At 44.1% G+C, this 26,922-nt stretch overlaps 1 protein-coding gene across 2 annotated transcripts in view; it reads right to left on the reverse strand.

Moving 5' to 3' along the window:
• Positions 1–672: 672 nt before the first annotated feature.
• The window catches only part of KCTD1 (potassium channel tetramerization domain containing 1), a 96,753-nt gene continuing 70,503 nt past the window's right edge, over positions 673–26,922 (reverse strand). For both annotated transcript variants that reach the window (XM_025365656.1, XM_025365655.1), the window contains exons 3-5: positions 23,245–23,389; positions 4,661–4,966; positions 673–970 (exon numbers count right to left, since the gene is read on the reverse strand). In XM_025365656.1, coding sequence (XP_025221441.1) covers positions 812–970; positions 4,661–4,966; positions 23,245–23,389 — 610 coding nt within the window. In that variant the 3' untranslated portion in view covers positions 673–811. The remainder of the gene's footprint in view (positions 971–4,660; positions 4,967–23,244; positions 23,390–26,922) is intronic.

Below are 26,922 nucleotides of genomic sequence, written 5' to 3' on the forward strand. Positions count from 1 at the left end.
TGTTTCACACAGACCATCTTTTTTAAACAGAGTTTATTGTATTTAATACATTATAAAATTTGAAAAATTGTAGGAAAGCAGCAGACTTGAACTGGAGCAATTCTAACAAGGAATAATTCTGGCCCCTTCGCAAAACTGATCCGTTTTAAAACAAAGTAGAGTTCACATCTGTGAGGCGGACAAAAAAGTGTGACTTCTGTACAAACTACATGTAAAATTTCATGTCTAACATCTTTGCAATGTGCTCATGAGGGTTTTTCTGAAGTCCCGCCTGGTCCCAGCCTAAAGAGGGACGTGGAACCTCCATATACAAAAAAACTGGATTCAAGGTGTTTGGTTTTTTTTTTTTTTTAAAAAAAAGGAAAAAGACAAAGGAAAAAGAAAGAATGGATGGCTGTTGGCAATGGAAACTGTAAGGAGACTGTGTCCTCACCGCTCATGGCTTGTTTATTAGTCAGAGACCTCGGGAGGCCTAGGACACTTCACGGCCATCACAGCACCAACTGCGGCTATCACCTTTTTTTTTTCTTTTTTGCATTTCCTACCTTTTGATATATATATATATATATATATATATATATATATATATATATATATATATTTATATATTTTTTACACCTTGAGGATATCACTATTCCAATTGTTCCCATATGAATACAGGTGTGGTCTCTATTGGATATAAATGTGTCTTTTATTCGATTTTAGGTCCAGGACTTGGTTTGCTGTTCCAACTGCACATAAATGTCCCTTTTTTGTTTGTTTGAGTTATTGGTTTTGTGTGTTTTCCTTTTTGCATAAGAAATATGTCCATTTAGTCCAGAGGCTCTTGCTTTATCCGGATGACGGAGGGTACGCGGGGCGTCCGCCTCAGTTCCCGCCGAAGGACGTATTCGCTGAACTGGGACGAGTCCACTCCTCCCCCACAGGAGCCCACGATTTCAAATCCTCTTTGCTGCAACCTCTCAAGGACCTGCGAGGACAAGACAAGCATCCAGTTAGGGGTGAGGTAAATCCTATGGCTACATAAACACCCCAAAGTTTGAGATTATGCGCAGCTCTGGTTCATCTCATCCAGCACCCATGTCCCTGTGAGCTGCTCCTCTCAAAGGAAGATCCTGGATTAACGGGCAGGAGAGAGGAAGTAAGCATTTCTAGTGCCTAAAATGTGCCTTTACATGGTTGCTTTACACACACCAGCTACAACACTCGGTGGTGTTAGGCCCATTTTATAGATGAGAAAACTGAGGCCCATGGCTAGTCAGTGATGGAACTGGGTTTCCAACTCAGGTCTGTTTGGCCTCAAACCTGTTTTTTTTGTATACGCAATGCTGCCCTCTCTGTCAAAAATGAGGGTTCACATTTCAAAGCTCATTTATCACTAAAATACATCCTATGAGATGATAAGTCTGGAAAGGACAGTGATGGCAAAGTTTACTTAGCCAGTGATTCATTTGTATTCTCAACTCCGCCTTTGTTCGAGTTTCCTAACACCAAGTTAATATATATGTTTCAAACTGGAAGATTGATATAATTTCAATAGCAGAACAAAGGGACTACTGAAGACACTAGAGGATTATCTACAGATTTTCAAGTTTGTAGCATTTGAAACAGATGTATTTCCCTGCATGCATTCAAGGAGACAAGAATCAGCACAATGATTACATATAAGAAAATGTATGAAAAATAAAGATATTCTAAACTTTTTATACAAATGTAAACCATAGAATCTGTTTCTTAATTTTGAAATCAAATACCTAACGCCAGCAAGATTCCCGGGTTTGGCACTACATGTCTGACACTCTTAAATGCAGGAAACAGTACCTGTGACTCTTAGACACAAATACAGGAAACTGATCTGGAGCATTCTGTTTCTTTAGGAATCCAACAAATATTATTAGACTTGCAAATATTTCCTGCCAGAGTTCTGAATATAATTAAATTACCTCCACACCACCTTGAAAGCAAAGTGATTCAGTCATAACTTTAAAAAAAAAAAAAAAAAACCATAAAAAACAAAAAAACGCCCACCTCAAAAAAACTTCTATTGGAAGGAAGTGAAATGTAGTCAATGTAACGTGAATCCTTACTTTTAAAAAAATTATTTTTTAGTTGCCTACTTCAATATAGAATATAGTCTGCTGTGTTGCAAAACAGCTTACTAGATGAGACTGGAAAGCAAGAGAGTGTGTTTTCTAAAAATTAAAACCTCAAGTGCTGGCAAATTAAAAAAACACACAAAGTCCTTATGAGAACAAAATTAACATTCTACCCAGCAGTGCGCTATTTCTGTAGGTAAATTCACAATGCATATGATACCCGTCAGCATAAGGACAGGAAGAAAACAATCCCTAATTTCAAAATCAAGACGTGCTTTGGTGGCAGGTAGATACAAAGACGAATAACAGCTCCCTCCACGTATTCCCCAGCAGAGGCAGGAATGCAGCTTTCAGCAAGAGGCACTCCAGCTTGCTTGGCCAAACCAGACCCTGGAAAACATTCCTTGCCATGATTAGGAGGGGAAATCCAAAGGGGAGGAAGCTGTGAACAGCAGAGAACCTAACCCCGATGTCCGTTTTTCTTTGAGTCTTAAGGTCACTAAATGCTAACAGGAGGAAATCTCTAAGCTCTTCTTCGGAGTTCGATAGGCATCATGTGATAATTATTCAATGTGATCCAATGTTACCTTGGATGTGGTCAAAAGCTTATTTCAGTGTAATGCAAACAGCTGATGGAGCCATTACTTTGGAAACAACACGTTCACAGCAAAGTTCCTTAAACTGAGTGATCATATAACAACTTAGTGAGGTATAGGGTGTCATAAGCCTTATCCCAGAGTCTCTGCGTGCCCACAGGCTGGTGACTATTTCTTGGTCAGTGGAGCAGGAAGCAAGGGTAGGTCATGGCTGTGTCATACGATCACGTTAATCCAGATGAAAATTTCCACATCTGACGTGGGAAACTGTCAAGCATATGAATTGACGATCATTATTCACTGGCCCCAGGGTGTGGCCGAGGCCTTCCTGTCCTGGCTCTGAATGGTTCTGCCCCTCTGTCTGCTCCAGTGGCAGCCAGGGCAGGCTGTTGTGTGGAAGGGGACCGGCTTTCTGGGCTTTAAAGAGGTTTAAACTGCTGAGACCGTCTCAGGAACGCTGTGCAGGGCCATGCGGGAGCGCCACACACCTCCAGGGGGCGCTCTCCACACAGGTGAGAACGCGAATGCCGTCCTCCGGAACCCAGCGACCCAGCGGCCGCCCCGCCGCCTGGGAGCATGTGCCTTCCGCTAGCATGCTTAGGGAACATTTTCTGCCAGAATTTTCTGCTCTTCTGTTCTCAGACATCTGTTCATACATTTAAAGAGTTATAAATAGTCATAGAACAATCCTTAAGAGGCAGCACGGAAGAGTGGGTGCTTCGAGTCTCTGTGCTTTGGGAAGGGTTCTGCTGACTAAATACTGAACAACTTCATGGGCCCATTCCAGTTAAAAAGAGGGAAAAAACTAGAACCCTCACTCCATTGACTTCAAACGGTTTTGTGTCACACGGAGCTGGAATCGAGACCCAGGTGCGCCTCTGCCTTCTCATCAGAAAGACAGAGAGGATTAACAGTGCTTACCTGTTAGGGTTGTAAGAAGACAACGCATGTTCAGGCCCTGGCCCAGGGTAGGGCAGAGAGTCAGTGCTCAGCACATGTTAGCCTCTGAGTTCTGAATTCCACCCCCACATCTCCTGCTCCCCTAGACTTCTCCATCTCAAGAAATGGCAGTTCCACTCACCCAGTTCCTCTGTCAAAAATCTTAGTCATCCCGGGCTTCTGTCTCACAACCCACAGCCATCGTCAGAAAACCTTATTAGCTCTACCCTCCAGACACTCAGAACTGGACACTTCTCAACTGCTTGTACCACAGCTTGCTGCCCGGTCTCCTCGCTTCTCCTGTTCTCTAGCTGCTGTCACAGTGTTCACTTTAAAATACGAGTTCTGTCAGTTCTCCCTTCTGCTCAAAACCCTCCAATGGATTTCCATTTGGCTCACATACACAAATGAACCAAAACCAAAAGGTGCCAAAATAAACAATCCTAGGGCACTTGCCACCCCCTAACAAGATTCTCCATGATCTGTCCCTGATCTTCCCTCCTGTCTGGGCACTTTCTCTCCCTGATTCACTTTCTTCAAGCCAAACTGGCTTTCCAGATAGTCCTCAATATGCCCAGCATACTCTACCCCAGAAATCCACTTACCACCTCCTGGGCAATATATTTATGTTGACTGTTTGCCTCCCACTCCACTCCCACAATGCAGTTCCATGAACACAGAGCTGTCCATCTTGTTCTCTGTTTGTCTCACTGAACCTGAACTGCTGGGCTCAAGTGATCCTCCTGCCTTAGCCTCTGGAGTGGCTGGGACTACACGCGTGTGCCACCATGCTCAGCTGTTGTGTTCTATATCTGTCCCTTCTGTATCTCCAGTGCTCATCCCAGCACCTGGCATAATCACAAGACTTACGGAATGACTGCTGTAGAGGGTGATAATTCACCTACCCAACAGAAGTGTCACTGAGTGAGTTTCTCAGCTTTTTGGAGGAAAGGCACTATGTGAGGGCAAGGTTAAGTGACAACGGTAAGAGTGACATTTGATGCCACACAGTGTGTAACAATGCTATACCTGGACTGAGTTGAGGTGACAATAGCCATTTAGTGGAAACCTGATGACGTGGGTCGAGTCGTGATTCCAGCCTGCATTGACAGAGTTACACATCACGTCGCCGATTTCTGGAAATACTTCTTCTATCAAGGATTTGTCACCGCTTAGTGTGATCCTTTCTCCGAGGTCTGGGGCCACACGCACGACGAGGCACTCACAGGGCCTTGAAAAGCGACCAGTTTCTCTGTCCTGTTTCCATCTTTCCATCTCCAACAACATGGGCTGAAGCTGAAAATATTTTGCCTCTTCATATAACAAAGTGTAGTCCTGGAGAAAAAAAAAAAAAAAGTATTTCACAGTGCAAACTGCAAACATAAAGTACTGAACATGTCCACATCTAAGAGGTGATTTTTTCCACCTCTTGTTACGTCAATAATCAAATCTGCATGTGCATTTTTCATTTGCGACAGGTTCATAGAGGCTCAATTTGCATTCATTCATTCAGTGAGGATAAAAGGAGCTAAGCAGATGAGGGCTGGTCAGGCCTTTTTACATGATTTAAATCCTGTAACCCTCATCATTGCCCAGTGAATTAGGAACCATTATTATTCCCATTTGCAGATGAGAAAAGTGAGATGTGAAAAGATTCACCCAAGACTTGTTTCTTTTAGTAGAAAAAATGTCTCTGGGTATTTCAAGTTTGATTGTGTCAGTGAGAACCCAATTTCTGTCCTCTTGGATGGAACGCATACATTGACCAAGGGGAGGCACAACCTTGCCAACAGGTACCCTTCATCAGAAGCTCCGGGTCACCTTTGGTGGCTACAGGAGTGTGTGGGACAGAGATATGAGGCTAGAGATAGGCGGGGATGGGCACCTGGAGGGGGGGCATGTGGCTTTTACTTGAACTTGGGTGTTGATCTGTGATGGTTCGGGGGAGGCTGGTGGAGATCTGGAAGGCTAGTGTACCGCCCTGTGCCACCTGTTGGAGCTGCCATCACAGAGTCAGAGACATAAACAACATTAGGCCTTGACTCCTGCAAGATGTGCAGTAAAGAAAACCTGTCCATTTCTGCATTTCTGAAAGCATGAACACCTGGTCTTTTGGCATGGTTTCCTTTCCTCCAGCCTCAAAATAATCTATTGAATTGAAACAAAAATCTAACAAAACAGGTATTAAAACACACACGTAAGCCACTGAATGGGAAGACAAAAGAGAATGAGGGGGAGGCAGCAACTCAGGAACAATGTTAACAAGCAGGTCAATGTTATGGCTAAACGTAGCTATGGCCACAATCATTTCTGGGTGTAAGATAAGTGGATACTTGTCTAGACACGTTGACTGAGAACATTTTAATCAGCTGACACAGGCATTTGTGCCTTCCGTCCATGGGCAAGAGCTGGCAGGGGATGCCCGGTGCCTGCACGACAGCCAGTGTTGCAAACATGTGGTCCGAGTGCCTCAAAGAGGCCTCTGATGTCCAGGTGGGTTAGAGCATGAGAAGCAGAAGATGACCATGGGATAATTATTTTCATTTTGCACTTCGCTTCTTCTCTTACAAATCAAGCAATAGCAGTAGCAGCAGTAGGGGCATTATTCAACACTTCCAGAGAAAACAGCATGGAGAGATGAGAGTACTTGGCGGCCTTGAGGTGGGTAATCCACTTTCCATATAAAGAAACTCGGACCCAGTAGACGATGCTGATGACGACACTCATCTCAGTGGAATGGGCTGCTGCTTTATTCTGTCCTTTTCCTGGCAACCCCCTTACCACAGGAGTCTTGGTTCCTTGCAGGAAAGGAGCCCATTGCTCTGAAAATCTTCCTTGCACATGTTTCTACCTGCTTAGCCTCCTGACCCAGAGGAGATACTGTTTTGCTTTAAGGAGTTGAAAACTAGGCTGAGGTGTGGCCACTCTTAAGACAGGGCAGAACCAGGGCCCCTAGCCCAGCCTGAGGGGTAGGAGTGGGGAAGCCACTGCAGGTTCCTCCTGGTTCTACCTGGGATCCCCACTCCAGGCCTGTGTCATCTTGGCATCACACCAACTCTAAGATACTGACCTAAATACTTAGTTACCAAGATGACAGCTCTCAAGATTTTAAAACGGCAATGAGAGTTACACAAGAAAGAGAAGTGAGAACTTATGCTATTGCTTTTTATTTTCTTGTGAGATTTAATTACAAAATTTAGCACAAGGAAGGATCTAGACTCCAGTGAAAATGCCACTTATCGGCTGGGCGCGGTGGTTCACGCCTGTAATCCCAGCACTTTGGGAGGCCAAGGCAGGTGGATCACCTGAGGTCAGGAGTCTGAGACCAGCCTGGCCAACATGACGAAACCCCATCTCTACTAAAAATACAAAAATTAGCTGGGCGTGGTGGCGGACAAAGCCCTGATCTCCCAATGTGTCCAAAGTGAATGAAGTGAATGAAGCTAACAGAACTTGGGGTTAGAAGTCCTCCCCACGCTGACCCCGAGTCCTCACCATCTTTTCTTCCCTCTAGGGTCACAAACCACTTGTTTAATAATCCACTCTGAGGTCTGGCCCTGGATGGGCAGTGAGGCTCGCAACATGATGTTGCTCCAATTCCTTGTTACCTACTTTTGGAAAAGTCGAGAAACACTGGCCCTTTTCCGATGTTGGCCCTGCTCAGTGACCACTCGGGGATCCTGCTAGGGTTTATTAAAGCGAGAGTTCAGAAGCACTCCTATGAAGGTCGTGCTGCCCCTGGGCTAGAGTCTCACGGGCCTAACCTTGAACTGCTTTAAGCCACCAGGTGTTCTTTTATCCTCTCTTGACCATCCTGGCTCCATTTTTTCCTTTACTATGTTGTTCTATCTGGTCTCCAGAGTAGAGCCACTGCTGCGCCATGGGGAGCAGATGACAGAGAACAGCCGAGTGCTCGTGCTTCTCTCCGGGGGCCGCTCACCATGCTGCCTTGCCTCTAAGCACTGGCCGGCTGGAGAACTGAAATGGTCCTTCTTGCTGCGTTACCATTTTCTGCACACGGTGAAGTGCACGCTGGCCATTCATTTTCTTGGCAGGCTCCTTTGTGTCTGTCTTTCTATCCTGCCTAACACCCGCTCACAGTTTCAGCTCATCAGAAATGAACCTGCAAAGCAGAGTCAGTCCCGCTGGCTGCTGTCTTTAGAAACCTCCTTTCCTTCCTTAAACGGGATCATTTAACTTGACTCTCTAAGTACCATGGTTTTTAAAGTTTAGTGTGTTTTTGTTAGGTTCTCTGGCCTTGTGCTTATTTCCTTCAGGCCTCTGAATCTTCAGAAATCTTTCCTTAAGCCTTTGTTCTAATCTGGCAATGTCCTTTCTGGGGCTTTTATAAACTTGAGATGACTGGTCTCTTGTTTCCAAGGTTCTTGGTGAAAATAGGCAGGGGTTTATGTGGCAGCAGCAGGTTCAGCACCTGTGTTTCTGAAGGAAATGAATTCACAACATCCACTTTTCCTCCCTTCTGAGCAATGAGCTTTCAGCAAAGCAACTCAAGAGTGTGCTAGCTGCTGTCACTCTTCTGCCCTGGTCCCATATCCATTTTATCTTCTGTGATTAAGAAAGCACCATCTGGCCAGGCACAGTGCTCACACCTGTAATTCCAGCACTTTGGAAGGCGGAGGCAGGAGGATTACTTGAGGCCAGGAGTTCCAGACCAGCCTGGGCAACAAAGGGAGACCCCGTTTCTACAAAAAGTGAAAATATCAGCTGGGTGTGGTGGCCTGGGCCTGTGGTCCCAGCGAAGTTGAGGCTGCAGTGAGCTATGTTTGCATCACTGCACTCCAGCCTAGGAGACCAAGAAAGACCCATCAAAAAAAAAAAAAAAAAAGCACCATCCGTATTTCTTGCTTAGCCCCATATACAGTTAAAGGGAAACCAGTTACTCACAGACCTATTATCATGTTTAAATCATTTCAAAATCTTAGAATATTGTTTTCTTTTTTTTGAGATGGCGTTTCGCTCTTGTCGTCCAGGCTGGAGTACAGTGGCATGATCTCGGCTCTCTGCAACCTCTGCCTCCTGGGTTCGAGCGATTCTCCATCCTCAGCCTTCCGAGTAGGTGAGATTACAGGCGCCTGCCACTACGCCCGGCTAATTTTTTGTATTTTTAGTAGAGACAGGGTTTCGCCATGTTGGCCAGTCTGGTCTCAAACTTCTGACCTCAGGTGATCCGCCTACCTTGGCCTCCTGAAATGCTGGGATTACAGGCATGAGCCACCATGCCCGGCCTGAATACATACTTTTAAATAATTTAAGATTTACAGTCATTTTACATATGAGCTTCCCTAAGATTCTGAGGACAGGTACATGGGACCAGAAAACAGACACGGGTGGTGGACTCCAAAACGCAAACAGGCCGGGTTTTGAAACTTCTTTCTTGATTAAATAATTGGAGTTCAGAAAACAACCTCCCTAGAGGGAGGAAAACGATACATTCAGTGTCACAGGTTCCTACTGCTGCTGTGAGGAACCACCCCAACTTTGGTGGCTTACAACAACACAAATGTATCCCCTTACAGTTCTCCAGGTCAGAAGTCGGAAATGGATCTCACTGGGCCGAAGTCATGGTGCCAGCAGGGATGCCTGCCTTCTGGAGGCTGTGGGGACAAATCCACTTCCTCATCTTTTCCAGCATCCAGAGGCTGCGAGAATTCCTTGGCCCATGGCCAGCAAGCACATCACTTCCCTCATCCCATCTTCTCTAACCCCGGCCCTCCTGCCTCCCTCAAATAAGGACCCCTGTGATTATACAGAGCCCGCCTGGATTATCCAGGCTAATCCCCCCATCTCAAGACCCTTAACTTAATCACATCTGCAAAGTCCTCTTTGCCATGTCAAGCATCGTATTCACAGGTTCTGAGGACTGGGGCAAACTTCCCCTCACAGTCAATGGTTCCGCAAAACAGTTCAAAGGCTTATTTTCTGAATGTACCTGAGGTTTTACTCAGTAGCTGACAGGTCCTTAACACTCAAAAGGCAACTCAACTGTTCACCTATTTCATCTGAAAACCTGTGTAGGTGCCAGATGCCATGGAAGGCACCGTGAGCACAAAAAGGATTTTTCTCTGGGGAATGTCTCTAATACCTCCCAGGGGCTCTCGCTCTCCCCATCCCCAGGCTCAGGGCAGTGGGATCCTGCTCTTCCGACCCTCGGCAGTGGGTGGTTCCCTAGCAGGCAGGGCACCTATGTATCAGGGGTACCACCAACAAAGCAGGGGTGCCAAGAAAATGAGACGATTTTACCTTTTCCATTTCCAAAACAGCATCCAAGTAGTGGTCATCACAAGAAAAGACAGATCTCTGCAGCACTTACTTTCCTTTGGTTGTAAAGATTTTGTTCTTCTTGTCAGGGACGGGAGGTTGGGGGAGTGGCCACTGCAGTGTTTTCGGTGTTTGGGGTACTAAAGCTCTTCATTGCCCTGGCTTGTCATACTCCTTTGAGCTGGAATAATTTCTTTCTTTCTTTCTTTTTTTTTATGGAGTTTCTCTTTCGTTGCCCAGGCTGGAGTGCAATGGCATGATCTTGGCTCACTGCAACCTCTGCCTCCCAGGTTCAAGAGATTCTCCTGCCTCAGCCTCCAGAGTAGCTGGGATTACAGGCGCCCGCCACGAGGCCCGGCTAATTTTTGTATTTTTAGTAGAGACAGGGTTTTGCGATGTTGGCCAGGCTGGTCTTGAACTCCTGACTTCAGGCGATCTGCTCACCTCAGCCTCCCATAATGCTGGGATTACAGGTGTGAGCCACCATGCCTGGCCCATTCTTTCTTTTCTTCAAAGCCTGGAGGGACTGGCCCATGTGCCCCTTTTCTCCTGCCACTACTTGATACTTCTCACCAGGCAGTCCCCTCCCCATCCAGGGGCACTGACTCCCAGCTTCTCCTGACTACTCTTGTTTCCTGGGTCAAGGATACCCAGACTAGGATTAGTCTTGATGGCTACTGAAAGAAATGGAAGCAGCAGCAGTGTCCCGTCTATGCCCTGTCACTGTCTCCACTCCCCATCTTACAGACAGAAGCACACACAGGTGGTCGTGCCAGGGTGCTGATGGCGGGACGGAAGGCAGGCCCACCAGCATTCTGAAACAACACCCTGGCTTGGTAAGTCACGAGGACGCCACACCACAGGAGCTAGGCCTGATGTCTAGACCGTGCTGAGGGTGGGGACCAGAGACACCATCGGAGATGGTGCCGGGGCTGCGGCTGGCTGCTCTCCCATCCTCCCAGTCCTGCGTCCGGGAAAATATCCTTGGGAGGAGAAAAGAGGGCATGGGCAGTACTAGACAGTGCCAGTCAACAGACCACAGATACAGCCTCGGTGGCGGCAGCTGAGGCCGTGGTCTGGGGCATGTCCTGAGTGGGCACTCCCGCAAGTACCGGTGAAGAAACTCCAGTGAGTGGGGGCCTACCCAGGTTGCCACTCTGCCTTCTCTGAGAAAGTTCTACCCACAGGAATGAGGACCTAGAAGCAATGTGTGTGCTGTCACATTGGCTAAAGGGCAGGCATCGGAGCCAAGCCGAGCCAATCAGATGGTGTCTCTGTAGGATCAAGGGAGGGAAAAGAGGCCCTGGGCTTGCTGAGACTGGCACATGTTAATGGCAGCTCCTGCAATTGAAGTCCTCAGGGCGGTCCTGGTGTTTCCACCCCTGAGAGAAAGCTTCCACTAATTCTATGAGATAAACTAGTAAGCGCTTCCTGTCAATACTCCCTTTAACTTTTCCTTAAGCTGGCGACTGGTTCTCGAGCGGGAGTAATATTGACACTAGAGGGCATTTAGCAAGGTCTGGAGACACTCTTGGTTGTTGCAACCAGGAAGCGGGTGCTAGTGGAATTTGATGGGTAGGGAGGGATGCTGCTGAAAACCCTACATTGCACAGGACACCCCCATCACAAAGAATTGTTTGGCCCCAAATGTTACTCTGAGCTTGACAGAGATCGTTTTTATTGCAGCCTAAGGAGCATGCAACTCACCTTGATCCAATGATCAGTTCATTCCTAGCATCATTAATGGTGGCTCAACCACATGCCTTTGCTACTGTGATGTAACATGAAGCAAACAGCATCACTGTGATGTATTCTCCCCAACATGTCTAACTTAAACCCATCATGTCTTTAGAGATGACTTCCAGTTTACAGGAAATCAGGGGATAGATTCATGAGCTAAACTACACACGACAAGGCCCAGTCTCCAGCAAGTTGTAAAAGGCATTGTGGGGTCAAGCAGGGAAACTCGAATATAATTGCGGACTTAGAGGAAATAATTGTTTTTTTTTTTTTTGAAAATGGAAAGGTAAAGGTTATTGTCCAAAATAAGCACAGGAAAAGATCCAGAAGGCTACTCACTAATGTTTTACCATTGGCAAGCTGAGTGGTGGGAACATATGGTATAGTTTTTTTTTTTCTTTTGGTTTGTTTATATTTTTAAATTTTCTACAATGTACATGTACTTCTTCTATAATATTAAAACGTTATTAAAAATAAACAATAGAGGTTGGATGTGGTGGTGGCTCACACCTGGGAGGCTGAGGCAGGAGGATTGCTTGAGCCCAGGAGTTTGAGATCAACCTATGGCAGCATAGTGAGACTCTGTCTCTACAAAAAATGAAAACTTAGCTGACGCATCTCCAAGACAATCCTAAATCAAAAGAACAAAGCTGGAGGCATCACGCTACCTGACTTCAAACTATACTACAAGGCTACAGTAACCAAAACAGCATGGTACTGGTACCAAAACAGAGATATAGACCAATGGAACAGAACAGAGTCCTCAGAAATAATACCACACATCTACAGCCATCTGATCTTTGACAAACCTGAGAGAAACAAGAAATGGGGAAAGGATTCCCTATTTAATAAATGGTGCTGGGAAAATTGGCTAGCCATAAGTAGAAAGCTGAAACTGGATCCTTTCCTTACTCCTTATACGAAAATTAATTCAAGATGGATTAGAGACTTAAATGTTAGACCTAATACCATAAAAATCCTAGAGGAAAACCTAGGTAGTACCATTCAGGACATAGGCATGGGCAAAGACTTCATGTCTAAAACACCAAAAGCAACGGCAGCAAAAGCCAAAATTGACAAATGGGATCTCATTAAACTAAAGAGCTTCTGCACAGCAAAAGAAACTACCATCAGAGTGAACAGGCAACCTACAGAATGGGAGAAAATTTTTGCAATCTACTCATCTGACAAAGGGCTAATATCCAGAACCTACAAAGAACTCAAACAAATTTACAAGAAAAAAACAACCCCATCAAAAAGTGGGCAAAGGATATGAGACATTTCTCAAAAGAAGACATTCATACAGCCAACAGACACATGAAAAAATGCTCATCATCACTGGCCATCAGAGAAATGCAAATCAAAACCACAATGAGATACCATCTCACACCAGTTAGAATGGCGATCATTAAAAAGTCAGGAAACAACAGGTGCTGGAGAGGATGTGGAGAAATAGGAACACTTTTACACTGTTGGTGGGATTGTAAACTAGTTCAACCATTATGGAAAACAGTATGGCGATTCCTCAAGGATCTAGAACTAGATGTACCATATGACCCAGCCATCCCATTACTGGGTATATACCCAAAGGATTATAAATCATGCTGCTATAAAGACACATGCACACATATGTTTATTGCGGCACTATTCACAATAGCAAAGACTTGGAATCAACCCAAATGTCCATCAGTGACACACTGGATTAAGAAAATGTGGCACATATACACCATGGAATACTATGCAGCCATAAAAAAGGATGAGTTTGTGTCCTTTGTAGGGACATGGATGCAGCTGGAAACCATCATTCTTAGCAAACTATCACAAAAACAGAAAACCAAACACCGCATGTTCTCACTCATAGGTGGGAACTGAACAATGAGATCACCTGGACTCGGGAAGGGGAACATCACACACCGGGGCCTATCATGGGGAGGGGGGAGGGGGGAGGGATTGCATTGGGAGTTATACCTGATGTAAATGATGAGTTGATGGGTGCTGACGAGTTGATGGGTGCAGCACACCAACATGGCACAAGTATACATATGTAACAAACCTGCACGTTATGCACATGTACCCTAGAACTTAAAGTATAATAATAATAAAAAATAAATTAAAAAAAAAAAAAACACTTAGCTGAGTGTGGTGGTGCAAGCCTGCAGCCCCAGCTACTTCGGGGGCACTGAGTCGGGAGGACTGCTTGAGCCTGGGAGGCTGAGACTGCAGTGAGCTATGATTGCACCACTGCATTCCACCCTGGGTGACAGCACAAGACCCTGTCTCAAAAAAATTTTTTAAGGCTGGGCACAATGGCTCATGCCTGTTATCCTAGCACTTTGGGAGGCTGAGGTGGGTGGATCACCTGAGGTCAGAAGTTCAAGATCAGCCTATCGATATGGTGAAAACCCATCTCCACTAAAAATACAAAAATTAGCTGGGCATGGTGGTGGGTGCCTGTAATCCCAGCTACTTGGGAGGCTGAGACAGGAGAATCACTTGAACCCAGGAGGTGGAGGTTGCAGTGAGCCGAGATCGTGCCATTGCACTCTAGCCTGGGTGACAGAGCGAGACTCTGTCTCAAAAAAAAAAAAAAAATTTTTTTTTAATTAATTAATTTAAAAAATACCCAATAGACTTTTGAACATATCCAGGGCTAGGTAAGTTGGGAGCTGCCTGCCAGAAAATTTGTCTATGTCTAGGAATGGTGGACATTCATACAGATAGAACATGAAAGATGTGAGCAACATGGGGGACACTTACCAAAGACAACATTAAAGATACAAGGCTAGAGAGAGAGAGAGAGAGAGAGAGATTTGTATGGTTCTCCATAAAAAATGGGGCCAAAGCTCTAGACTCTTGGTGTGCTGAGAGCTGCAACCACATATGTGCATGTGTGAATATGCATGCGTACATGTGCATGTGCAGGGCATAAAGCAAAAATGAGCAAATCAGTAAAACTGGAGGGAGGGGAAAATTAAGGGAAGAGGGGCAGTCATATCCATAATAAAACACTGCAGAAAAGTTCTGCAATCACTTATGCAGAGAACAGATCTCAACAGCTTTCCATGGAAGCCAGGACACAAGCGGCTGCCACTGAAATGGTGTTCTAAAATATGAAATTATCTCAAAGATGAAATGGGTATCCAGCTTGGACAGCACATTTGCAGAATGAGATTTTAGGAGTGGAGGATCTTGTTTTTTTCAGGATTGCATGCACTTGCTCACGCAGTATTAAATGGCTAGGGAGAGAAGCAGGCAATCAATAAACATTCTCCCCAGCAAACTTAGTGAAAGAGATTCTCTCCTCACGCAAAAAACCATGTCCCAGTCGGGCGTGGTAGCTCACACCTATAATCCCAGCACTTTGGGAGGCTGAAGCAGCCAGATCACTTGAGGTCAGGAGTTTGAGGCCAGCCTGGCCAACATGGTGAAACCCCATCTGTATTAAAAATGTAAAAATTAGCCGAGTGTGGTGGCACACGCCTGTAGTTCCAGCTACTTGGGAGGCTGAGGAAAGAGAACTGCTTGAACCCGGGAGGCAGAGGTTGCAGTGAGCCGAGATCGCGCCACTGCACTCCAGCCTGGGCGACAGAGCAAGACCTCAAAGAAACCAAAAGACCCCAAAAACCATGTCCCTCCCAGGTAAAAGAGAAAACTCTGACGAGGAAGAAAGCACCAATAGTACTGTTCGGGACGCGCAGACTCAAAGCTCCTCTGTGTACCTGTATTTGTGACTCCTGTAAACTGCACTGCTCCTGCTGATGCAGTTCCATCACCAGCCACCAGAGCGGAAGGACCCCTTCAGCTTCCGCTGACCCTCCCAGGTTCCAGAACACCCGGTACTGTAATTTACAGCCTGTCACCCAGAGGTTCTCTGGGAAATGTTTTAAGGCCCTGGGATACGTGAGTTTCATTTGACATGCTTTTGTTTGTTTTTCCTCAAGCGTGGGTTACAGCTAAATCCTTAGCCAATTAAAGGGTGTGTTTGGTACTTAGGATTGATAAATAGCAGGTCTTTAAAGGCTCTGGAATCCTCAGGAAGCACGCAAAAGGTGCAGAGAAGCAGCTGTGCCAATCCTCGGCAGGTGGGCGGGTGAGTCCTTAAGGAAACCGGCCACAGCTGAACTCCGTGTGGAAGTTTTTCCCTCCCCAGCATCTAACCTGAATGCTCTTGGAGGAGAAATAACGACTGCTATGTAGGTTTATGTGCTGAGCGTTAAACCAAACTACATGCCTAAAATACCTGGCTCAGTTTCTGGAACATACTGCAACTAAAAATGAATGGCTATTATCATTTCTAACTGTAATTCCCAATATATTCGTTTGTGATTCCCTGCAGCCTGCATCCTTTTTAATAATGGGAATTATAAATTAATATTATTCTGATAAGCAGCACACAATGATGATATTATATACATGTTTTGTATTTTCTACTTAGTCCTATATAACTTTGAAAAGAAGTGCATTGCCTACTCATATTTAGATTGCAGTTTCCTGCATCTCTTTTAACCCTTTTTTGCTGTATTTCAATGAATTAATACTAAGCATTGATTATGTGCCCAACACACAATGTCCTCTGGAAAAACATAAAAATGTCCCTGCCTGGAGAATTGCTTGAACCTGGGAGGCAGAGGATGCAGTGAGCCAAGATTGCAACACTGACCATCTCAAAGAAAAAAAAAGAAAAAAAAAAGTCCTTGACTGCAAGAACTTTATAAAATGCGGCAAGGAAGTGAAGATATATACACAAAATATCCAGAGTCCAAACATCAGGAAGTAGATCAGCAGGTTTCAGATGAACTGGTGGGAGCCACAGCCTAGTTTGAATGTGAACCTCACTCCACTCATCTATTTACCCATCCATGCGTTCATTCACTCACGCCACAAATATTTACATGCTTAATATGTGGCAGGTGCTGAGCGTGTGGGACAGATGCTGCTGGCTAGCTTCCCCAACAGCCATTTCAACCTCTCTCCCTTGCCTATTTCTCTTACTACAGAGGCTAAAAATAAGCGGGGAAAAAAAATCCCTTTCTCAGCCACCAAGGGGAGGCTCCATTCTGGCCAATGAGCCACAAAGGGAAAGTCTTCTGTGGAATTGTCTGACAAGGACAGAGTCTTGTGAGTTGAAAAGCTATCTGCCCCTTTTTCCTGCCTTGACTGAGGATGTGACGCCTGGAATGGCGATGCCTGGTGCCGTGATGCAGTCACCATATGATCTTGAGGTGACAGGCATGAGGCCAGAATGTCAACACTGAGGATGGCAAAACGAAAAGACAGAAAGCCTCCTGGTCCTCGATAACATTGCTGGGCAGATACCTCTGCCAACATCCACAGGCCTCTGACTTCTCACGTGAGAAAAATGAATCTCCAATAGTGTAAGCTGCTGTTCATTGGCTGTTCCCACTCTCGTGGCCGGAAGCATCCCTACCTCACAGCCGGCCAGATGGTGCTGCACAGTGAGTGATAGACGCACTGCGTGTGCATGGAGAATCGGGGGTACAGGTGAGCCTAAGCTACACTGGGCCTAGGTAGGTTTGCTGGGGGATGTGGTGAAAAAGATGAGTCCTGAATTCTAGTAAAGGCCAGGGGAATGGCTGTGTAGGCGCACAGAGGGGCGTTTGTCAGGGGGCAAGAGGAGGGTGTGTCTGAGGGACAGAGAGAAGTCCTGTAGGGACATGTGGAGGGTGAGAGTGGGTGAGGTGGGCAGAGGCTAGAGCCTTCTGGGCCTTGTGGGCTCTGACAGGGATGTGGTGCTTTGCTCTGTGAGACAGAGGAATGAATGGAAGAAGCCGTGGCTGCTCATTTCTGCTTGACCCTCTGACTCTGGGAGGACGTGCAGCTCTCCAGGAAAATGCCTTGAAGACACAACAGAGCCGAGCATACGGCCCCCCCAGGTCTCCTGCCTGAGTCACTACATTCCTTAAGAGATACATGACCCTAGTCCTTGCCTTTTCTTCCATATGAGATAACGTCTGACAGGTTGGTGAGGACGCTTCTGTAATCTATAACACGCTGTACTCTTACACCCAAAACTCGATGTATTCTGCTTGTGGCATCTGAGCAAGCATCATGTGATTTTCCATGTACTGAACCTCCACCGCCTGTATACAAGCTGTGGGCTGAAATCCTGTGTAGGACCTTAGTAAGACTTCTGAGTCAAACTAACTTTAATTCTTCTTTTTTTTTTTTTTTTTTTTTTTTTGAGACGAAGTCTATCTTCTTCATTCCACAGTTTCAGGAACAAGAGAAAGTCCCTGCAGAGTTTCAAGCAGGAGCAACTCCTGATACAGTATCCTTTTCAAAAAGTGTCACATGGTCAGGGATGGGGTAGGAGATAGTGGCAGGGAGAGAGAGAGAGAGGTGGGTGTAACTGTCAAAGGACTAGAGGAAGGATCCTTGTGGTGATGGAACTGTTCCGAACCTTGACTGTATCAGTGTCAACATCCTGGTTGTGATAGTATTTTGCAAGATGTTATTACTGGGGGGAGCTGGGTAACACCGCATCTCTATTATTTCTTACAACTGCATGCAAATCTATAATGATGTCAAAATTAAAAGTTGCATTTTAAAAAAGTGTCTCAGTTTCCATGCAGAGAATGAGTCAAGAAGGGGTTAAGAGTGGGAGAGTGGGCTCCAATTATGAAGCCATTCCAAGGAGTCCAGAGAGCTGCTGGGCCTTGGGCTAGGGAGGTAGGATGAGGGCAGTGGACTGATTCGCGATGCGTCCAGGAGGTTAAGATGACGGACGCACTGACAGATCACGTGTGGGAGGCGAAGAAGAGGAAAAAGTCCAGAAGGACTGCAGGTTCCTTCCTTGAGCAAGTAGGTGGATCTGGCATCTTTTACCGAGATAGGATACAAAGGAAGAGGAGCAGATTTTGTTCTTGGTGGTGGTGGTGGCAGAGGGGGAGGCAGGCAGAGGGAGCTCATTTTTGGGCATGTAAAGTTTAAAGAGCGAATGAACTATCCAGGCAGGGATTCTGGGTCAGTATTTGGAAATGCGATCAGCTAAACATGAGGTGATTTTCATATCTGTACTAACCAAACCTTCTCCTGATGAAGTCCAGGCTATATATAACTTAGCAAAAAATATGAAATCCTATGGCAGTTTTTCCTTACTAGTATACATGTCTGTAGCTGTGACTACTTGACTTCTTTTTTGACAACTTTATTTTAAAATTGTTATTTTATTGTTTTATTTTAATGACCTAAGTCCTATGTGAATGCCTGCTCATTTTAAAAACTAATGATAAAATTCATACCAAAGCATATGGAACTAAAAGTGAAATATTCTCCCTTACCCCTTTCCAATTCCACTGCCTTTCCTCTAGGAAAAGATGAGAGAGTAAGAAGTCATTCCCCCACCTCTCCACATCATGCTTTGGCCCTTCTCTCTACAAGAGCTTACTTGCTCCCCAAAGTGGGAAAGGGTCCAGAGCTGACTGGGGAGCGCCTGACATTGGTGGGGCCAGGTTGGACTAGTGGCCGATCACTGCTGGAATCTGTGCCCTGAGCAGGGACCCAGCTTCCTGACTCCTCTTCCTGTCTCCACGTGCAGCAAGCACCTGCTTTTGAGAACAGACCTCATTCTCTCCCTAGGTCTCTCTGTTTCACCTGCAGCTGCTGTGGGATGCTGGCCTGCTCTCTTCAACTATGCTATTCATCAGCCGTGGCCTCGAAGACGTGGGGCTGCTGTCTAAACCCAGTCAGTTCCCTTGATCATGTCTGAGAGTGTGTGACCCCAGGTGCAGACTGAGGGCTGGAGGTAGAGACTGCACTTTGGCCTTGGGCCTGCAGAGTGTTGTCTAATTCAGCTATGATCTGAGAGCCCTGGATAAAATTTTTGCTCAAATTAATAAAGTAGCACGGAGAAAAAGGCAGGAAAGAGGTTCAAAAGTTGTCATGCCAAGAAAAAACTGTATACACTACGTTGAAAATTATCCTTGAACAGCCTCTAGGAAGGTACCATATTAGAAACTGCTCCTTGGAATACCATGCAGCCATAAAAAGGAACGAGATCATGTCCTTTGCAGGGATATGGATGAAGCTAGAAGCCATTATCCTCAGCAAACTAACACAGGCACAGAAAACCAAAAACTGCATGTTCTCACTTATAAGTGGGAGCTGAACAATGAGAACACAAGGACACAGGGAGGGGAACAACACACAATGGGGCCTGTAGGGGTAGGAGGAGGGAAAGCATCAGGATACATAACTAATGCATGCGGGGCTTAATACCTAGGTGATGGGTTGACAGGTGCAGCAAACCACCATGACATATGTTTACCTATGTAACAAACCTGCACGTCCTGCACACGCATCCCAGAACTTGAAATAAAATAATAACAACAACAATAATAATAATAAAAAAGAAATCGCTCCTCAATATGCTTCCTTTCCTGAGCTGGAAGAGATCACTACTGATGAAGCGGCTTTTGCTTAGGAGCCATGTTGCACAAACCAAGCCCGCATGTCTTCAAACCCTGGAATCAAGCTCAGTGCAGTGAGATGCACGCCATTGAGGGGGCCTTGGGAACTGCCCTTGGCTGGAAGCAGTGGGCTCCTGTGCCTTCCTCAGGCTCATTCCAGGGCTGAGGGAAGCTCATTCACTGGCTGCAGTTATTACACTCTCTCTATTTTCTTGCCAATTGCATATAGTTGTTTCCATGTAAAATAAATGTGCACATGATGCAACTCCTCTGTGCTCTCTTTTCCATTTGGCTAATAATCCTTGGCATGTGCCCCACTGTTTAAAATCCTGAAGGAGAAGATAAATAAGGGGCCCCTGAGCTTCTCATGAACTTGGGATCTACCCTTCTGGATCTTTTTCTATGCATTTATATATGCATACATACCTGATCTTTTACATAAATAGAAACATACTATACATATGGTTCTGCAACTTAATATTTTCACTGAATCATGGAATTATGGGATTTCCCCCGCACATATCAACAGATACAGATCTAACACATCTTTCAAACTAGTCCATAGTATGGATAGTCTATAATATTTGTAACCATTTGCCACTGCTGAACTTTCTTTTTTAGAAAGTCCAGTTTTTGCTATTATAAACATGACTATAATAAACAGCCTACATATAAATATCTTTACATATTTATGTGACTATTTCTAGCAGATCAAAGAGTATGTATATTTGAAACTTTAATATTTACTGCTGAATTGTCCTCCAAAAATGTTTAATGATTTTTACTTCCAACCACACTGTATGTTCCCTAACACTGTATATTATACATCTTTTAAAATTTTGCCAATCTCATGGATAAAAGGGAGTATCTCATTTTATTTTTGTTTCTTTGATACAAAAGAGACGGAATGCCTTTTCAAATGTTTAATGCCAATTTCTGTTTTTTTCTTTGGGAAAATTTTGTTCATAGCTAAAAAATTTTTCCCACTGGGTTGTTTGTATGTTTCTTACAGATTTTTAAGATAGATCTTTTAGGACAGGTATTCATCTTTTGTTGCAAATATTTCTTATGGTCTGACACTTATCTTTTATTTGTATATGATGTCTTTAACTCAACTATTTTTTTTTTAAAGGATAGCTTCTGGGTAGGAAGTCTCATTTAGACAGGCCCTTTCTGCCTCAAAATTATACTTTTAGAAATTTCAGAGCCGGGCGCGGTGGCTCAAGCCTGTAATCCCAGCACTTTGGGAGGCTGAGACGGGCGGATCACGAGGTCAGGAGATCGAGACCATCCTGGCTAACACGGTGAAACCCTGTCTCTACTAAAAAATACAAAAACTAGCCGGGCGAGGTGGCGGGCGCCTGTAGTCCCAGCTACTCGGGAGGCTGAGGCAGGAGAATGGCGTGAACCCGGGAGGCGGAGCTTGCAGTGAGCTGAGATCCGGCCACTGCACTCCAGCCTGGGCGACAGAGCGAGACTCCGTCTCAAAAAAAAAAAAAAGAAATTTCTTTGTATTTTTTCCTAATACTTTTATTGCCTTTGTTTTTGTATTTATTTTTGAAATTTTGTGAATTTATGATGTAGGACAGGGCTCTGACTTTACAATTCCCTCAAATGTCTCAGTGCTGATCGTCTCAGCGCCTATTACTGACTACTGCTTTGTTTTCCCACTGATGTGAAATGCCACCTTTACAGTACATCCAATTCCTGTGTACCTGTACATCTATCTCTGGACCCTACTCTTCTCCATTGATTTGTATATTTCAGTGCTGTCAGCACCTTTAAATTAATATAGCTCAAAAGTCTGTTTTGACATTGGTAGGACACATCCACATTACCCACCTTTATCACCATTACTATGACCAGAAATACTTTTTTTTTTTTAGCTATCCTTACACTTTTTTTTATTCTACACAAACTTTATAAATGGTTCAAATTTCATTTTGAAAAATCTATTACTTAAGTGGGTTTGTCCTGACTATACAGAATAATTTGAGGATAACTGACATCTTAACAATATTGAGGTTTCCCATCCAGGAACCTAGAATGTTTCTTCATTTATTCAACTGTTTTACAGTTGTATGGAGAGATTTGTGGTTTTCTTAATCAGCCTTTGCTTGTCTCTTGTTAGGTTTATTCCTAGGTGTTATAATTTTTGCTGTATATTTTTCTATGATAGTTTACAATTGGCTCTTGCTATTCTCTAAAAAGGCTATTGACTGGCCGGGCACAGTGGCTCATGCTTGTAATCCCAGCATGTTGGGAGGCTGAGGCAGGCGGATCACCTGAGGTATGGAGTTTGAGACCAGCCTGCCCAACATGGCGAAACCCCATCTCTACTAAAAATATGAAAAATTAGCCTGGCGTGGTTGTGGGCACCTGTAATCCCAGCTACTCAGGAGGCTGAGGCAGGAGAATTGCTTGAACCCAGGAGGCAGAGGTTGCGGTGAGCCAAGATCACGCCTCTGCACTCCAACCTGGGATACAAGAGCGAAACTCCGTCTCAAAAAAAAAAAAAAAAAAAAAAACTGTATACTGATCCTGAATTGAGCTGCTTTAATGAGTTCTTTATAAGTTCCAATAGCATTAAGTTAGCTCTTTAGAATCATCCATTTGAAGAAACATTATCAGCTGCAAAAATTACATTTTCGTGAATTCCCTTCTAATATTAACACTTTCTATTTGTTCTCCTTGTCTGACTCCATTGCCTAGAGTTACCAGCACAACGTGGGCTATCTCAGCGTGACTAACCTTAACACTTGTTACTAACTGTAAAGGGAACAATTCTAAAATTTTACTGTTCATGTATGCTTTCGATTTCTGGGAGCGGGGAGGGGAAGTCTTCATTAAGCTAAGAAGGTTTTCTTTTATTCTCTAGCTCTCTAAGACATATCAGAAATGAGCTTTGAATTTAATCAACTCCTTTTCAGTTTGTTCAAGGGAATTATAATTCAATTCTTTAAATGCAAAGCGATCCTATTTTAGTCATGTAGAAGTTTAATGACCATATCCACTATTTCATGAATACAGCATAACCATGTGAAAGAGAACTCTGGCACCTTTCGAGATGGTGTATGTTAATAATGTAGAACTAGAAATATGTTTTTGGAGCACATAAAAAAATCACATATTTATGCTATTGGTGATTTAACATGGATCCCTCACCTTGAAATCATCAGGAATGAGGAGTTTGGATGTTCGTAGAAAATTCAAGATATATCTGAACATCTGTCCATCTCTGTCAATGAAATAGTGCTGTTTGAGACTGTCCAAAACAATGGGCTCTGTACCATCAAAAAGTCTTCCGATTCTGTGATAGAAAAGAGGGAACAGTGAAGACAATTAGATCAATTGTTCAGCCACTGAGACTAAGAGGTGACTTTTATCACTGTCAAAGGTAGCACTTTTGAAGATGGCAGTAGGGAAAAATCACGATTGTCTGCAAAGTGTTGGTCCCTGCTTGATAAATATCTCAGGATGAGACCATTCAAAATAGTCCTAGGCTTTGTCAAATAAATTCTTTTATTCACTGTCTTTCACCTGCAAAGAAAATGTTCCTGACGTGGTGATTATGGCTAAGTGCTGTCACTGTAATGGAAGGTCACATCTTTCCCCGTGTTACTTAAAACAAGCTTCTCTGCTACTTAAAAAATGTTATTGCTCCAAAGTGTCTTTGAAACAGATACTACTAAAAAAGCAATTTTGTTTTTAAGAAATCGTTTTCTGAGTTTTTGTCACCCATGAATCCCAAACTTTCTAAAAATAAGGCAAAGTCTATATGTTGACACCTACATTTAATGATAAAAAAAGAATAATTTAAAATACCACTCATCTAGGTGAATATGTTTTCCAATAACAATAGACACTACAGTTTCTTAGGTCTCAGCAAAAAGCATTTTTAACAGCCAGGCATCATTACAAAAAAATATTTGGCCACCCCCAAAATATGACCTGTTCAGGAACATGAGTAACTACGCTTAAAAACAAGAATCCATAATATGCTTTTCCCAATTTTGGAATGAACATTTGTATGGTGTGCTGCAGTTAAAAGTGTTTTGCATCTATCATTTATCCCATTAATAAAGGCTGAACCTATACACATTAGTATATGCTCAGTTAATAGAAGGTGGTCATATCTATACTGTGAAAACACAGAGGGCTGGCTAATGACATGCAAACATTCCATATCAGAGAATAGAATAGATTTTACACACTAGAAATCAGTTCCTGTACCAAAAGGTACATTTTACTTTCATTAACAGTGTGGGCAGGCAAATGGCTCCATTTTTTAACGAAAAGCTTTTGCTGATCTCCTAACAAATCTCTCTCTGATTTGGAATAACATCATTCTGTTGCTCTGAAGATCTTGAAATTATACATTTTCTAATCTTAGGTTGAAGTGGGGCAGGTGTAATGATAAATCAATAATTCCACCCCTCTTAAAATACAACAAACAAACAAGTAGGAAAGCTACTTTCCTCTCTCCCCCAAAAGAAAGGCAAGTGAATTTTTGTTTCAACAAAAATCTTTTAAAGATAATTTTAAAACTCATGTTTTAAAATCATTTTTAAAAATTCATGTTACCTTACTCTGAAGGCAGTAAGGGCAAAGAGGAAAGCAAGTACATATGGTAGGGTTATTTTCTAAAATTCAATAAATATTTTTGAGCTAGTGTTTTATCCAACTTTCCATGAATTGCCCGTGATTATCTAGGGTGTGGATTACAACCTTTTTGGGATTCTTTCACTGCATGCCACCTAGTCATTCATTTCTCACTGACACATCAATCAAACAGTAGGCTTGAAACTAAACTATGCTTAGTCACTTACTTCTAATGTTTCCAGGACAATTTGATACAGGATGAAAAAGAATGAGATTTGTTTGCCTATTATTAAAACATTTTACTCTTCACTCTTAATAACATGATAAATTTCCAGTTGACAGGGGAAGAAAAGGGAGCTATATTAAGTGCTTTCCAGATGCCTTGTACCATCCTTAGTACTTTATATATGTAACAAACCCATTATCTTCATTTTAAAGATGAAGAAATAGGCTTGAAAAGCTGATTAACTTGCCCAACTAGTTAAGCAGCATTGGGGGATCTGTGCACAGTCTGTCTGGTCCTAGAGGGGCCTCCCTTACAACAATCGGAATGAAAAGAATTACCAATATCGAATGAAAGCTTATGGTCTAGAGTTTTATTTCTGCCATATATTCGGGGAGTGAGAATTTTACAATGAAATCCAAGCACCTATACCGAAGTAAGTCAGTATCAGTGATCCTGTCACTTTACTAAGAGAGGAAAAGTAGGTATTTTGTTCTTTTAAAAATCTTGTTTTAAAATTTTTAGATAAACTCTCATTTTCAGGTCTAGACTTGGATGTACGCTTGCACAGAATGAGTGATTAATAAACCTATACGCAGTGAACGTGTAAAGGAATCAGGACTGAGGAGTGTGGAATGAGAATGGGGTTTGGCTAGTTACTAGCTGTAATCTAGGTGAATCGACTTCTTTGTCTCCATTTCTTTTTAAAAATTAAGTCTCACTTTGTGTTAACTTTTTCTCGGGGTTGATGAGGAAATTCAGTGTGCTCATGGTGAGCTCAAAAAATGCACAGCAATAGAAAGTATTCCAAGCCAGCCAACAAAAATTTCTATAAAAGCAACTCTTAGAAGACTGCAAGTGCTAAGGCACAGGATTTAAGGAGAAAAAGGAACAATCCTGGAAGTGCAGTGTTTATAGACCTTTCTAAAAATAGGAGAGAAGTGTCATTTAAATGGTTTTTAGGATACAAAAACCAAGAATAAAAAACAACCTCGGGTGTGGATACAATGAAGCATCTTCACTTCCAACGTAGTTAAAATAGAAAAAAGCTGCAAAGAGCAGAGCAGGAGGGAGATGTGAAGCAGGCACTAGCAGAGCTGGCCCGCGAGTAACCTAGAAGCCGCCTGGCCGTCCGGGCGGGAGAGACAGTGGGGAGAACTGGACTCTTCAGGCGGCCTCCACCAAGATCAGAGGAGACGAAAAGCTGAGGAAGGCCTGGATTCCACCCAGCACAAGAGGAACCCTAGCCAGGGAATTTTTCTCATGAGGGGGTCCAGTCAAAGGGCAGCAAGCAAGGCCCAGGCCCTGTCTCGGGGCCCCCTTGCCTGGTGGAACCGCAGGCCCCCGCCAGGCCGTGGGAAGGAACGCGGCGGCCAGCTCGGCCAGACCTGATGGAAGGGGCTGAAAAACGCGCGCTGCCAGGGCAGGAAAGGCCGCGTGGGCTCCGTGGGAGCCGAGCCGGCAAGGGTTGTGGAGAGAAAGGGGAAAGGGCTGGAAGGGAAGAGCGCTTGGGCCGCAGAGGCACAGGCCTGGCGGAGGTGAAAGCCTCTCGGAGAAGAAAACGTTCCCCATTGGAAGCAACAAACGTTAGGAGTAATAACAAGAAACGCAGGGCTGCTGATTTCTGCCAACTTTAAAAGGAGGAACGTTGCAGTTGTGAAAACACGGCGGAGGGGACATGTGGTGCCAAGGGTCGTAAAATGGCGTCCCTGGGTGGTGTTTGAGATTGCAGGGCTGTGTTGTGGAAAAGTATTGTTTGGCTAAGCAAATAATGGGGAAAATCGGCACAGGCTGTATTTCTTGTGGCCATGTGAATGGAGTTACAAATCAAACTGCAGTGATTTGTAAACTCTGGTGCCTGAAAACTATGTGGAACTCATTACAGTTTACTAACCTTGGAGAACATTCCTGTTTTCCAACTAACCAAGACCAAGCTGGCTCCAGACGACGTATGGCTGGTTTTGGATTTTTTTTTTTTTTCACTCATTGAATCAAGTGGCAATGCTGAGAATGACTTT

The sequence above is a fragment of the Theropithecus gelada genome, chromosome 18 (assembly GCF_003255815.1).
Source record: "Theropithecus gelada isolate Dixy chromosome 18, Tgel_1.0, whole genome shotgun sequence".
NCBI lineage: Eukaryota > Metazoa > Chordata > Mammalia > Primates > Cercopithecidae > Theropithecus > Theropithecus gelada.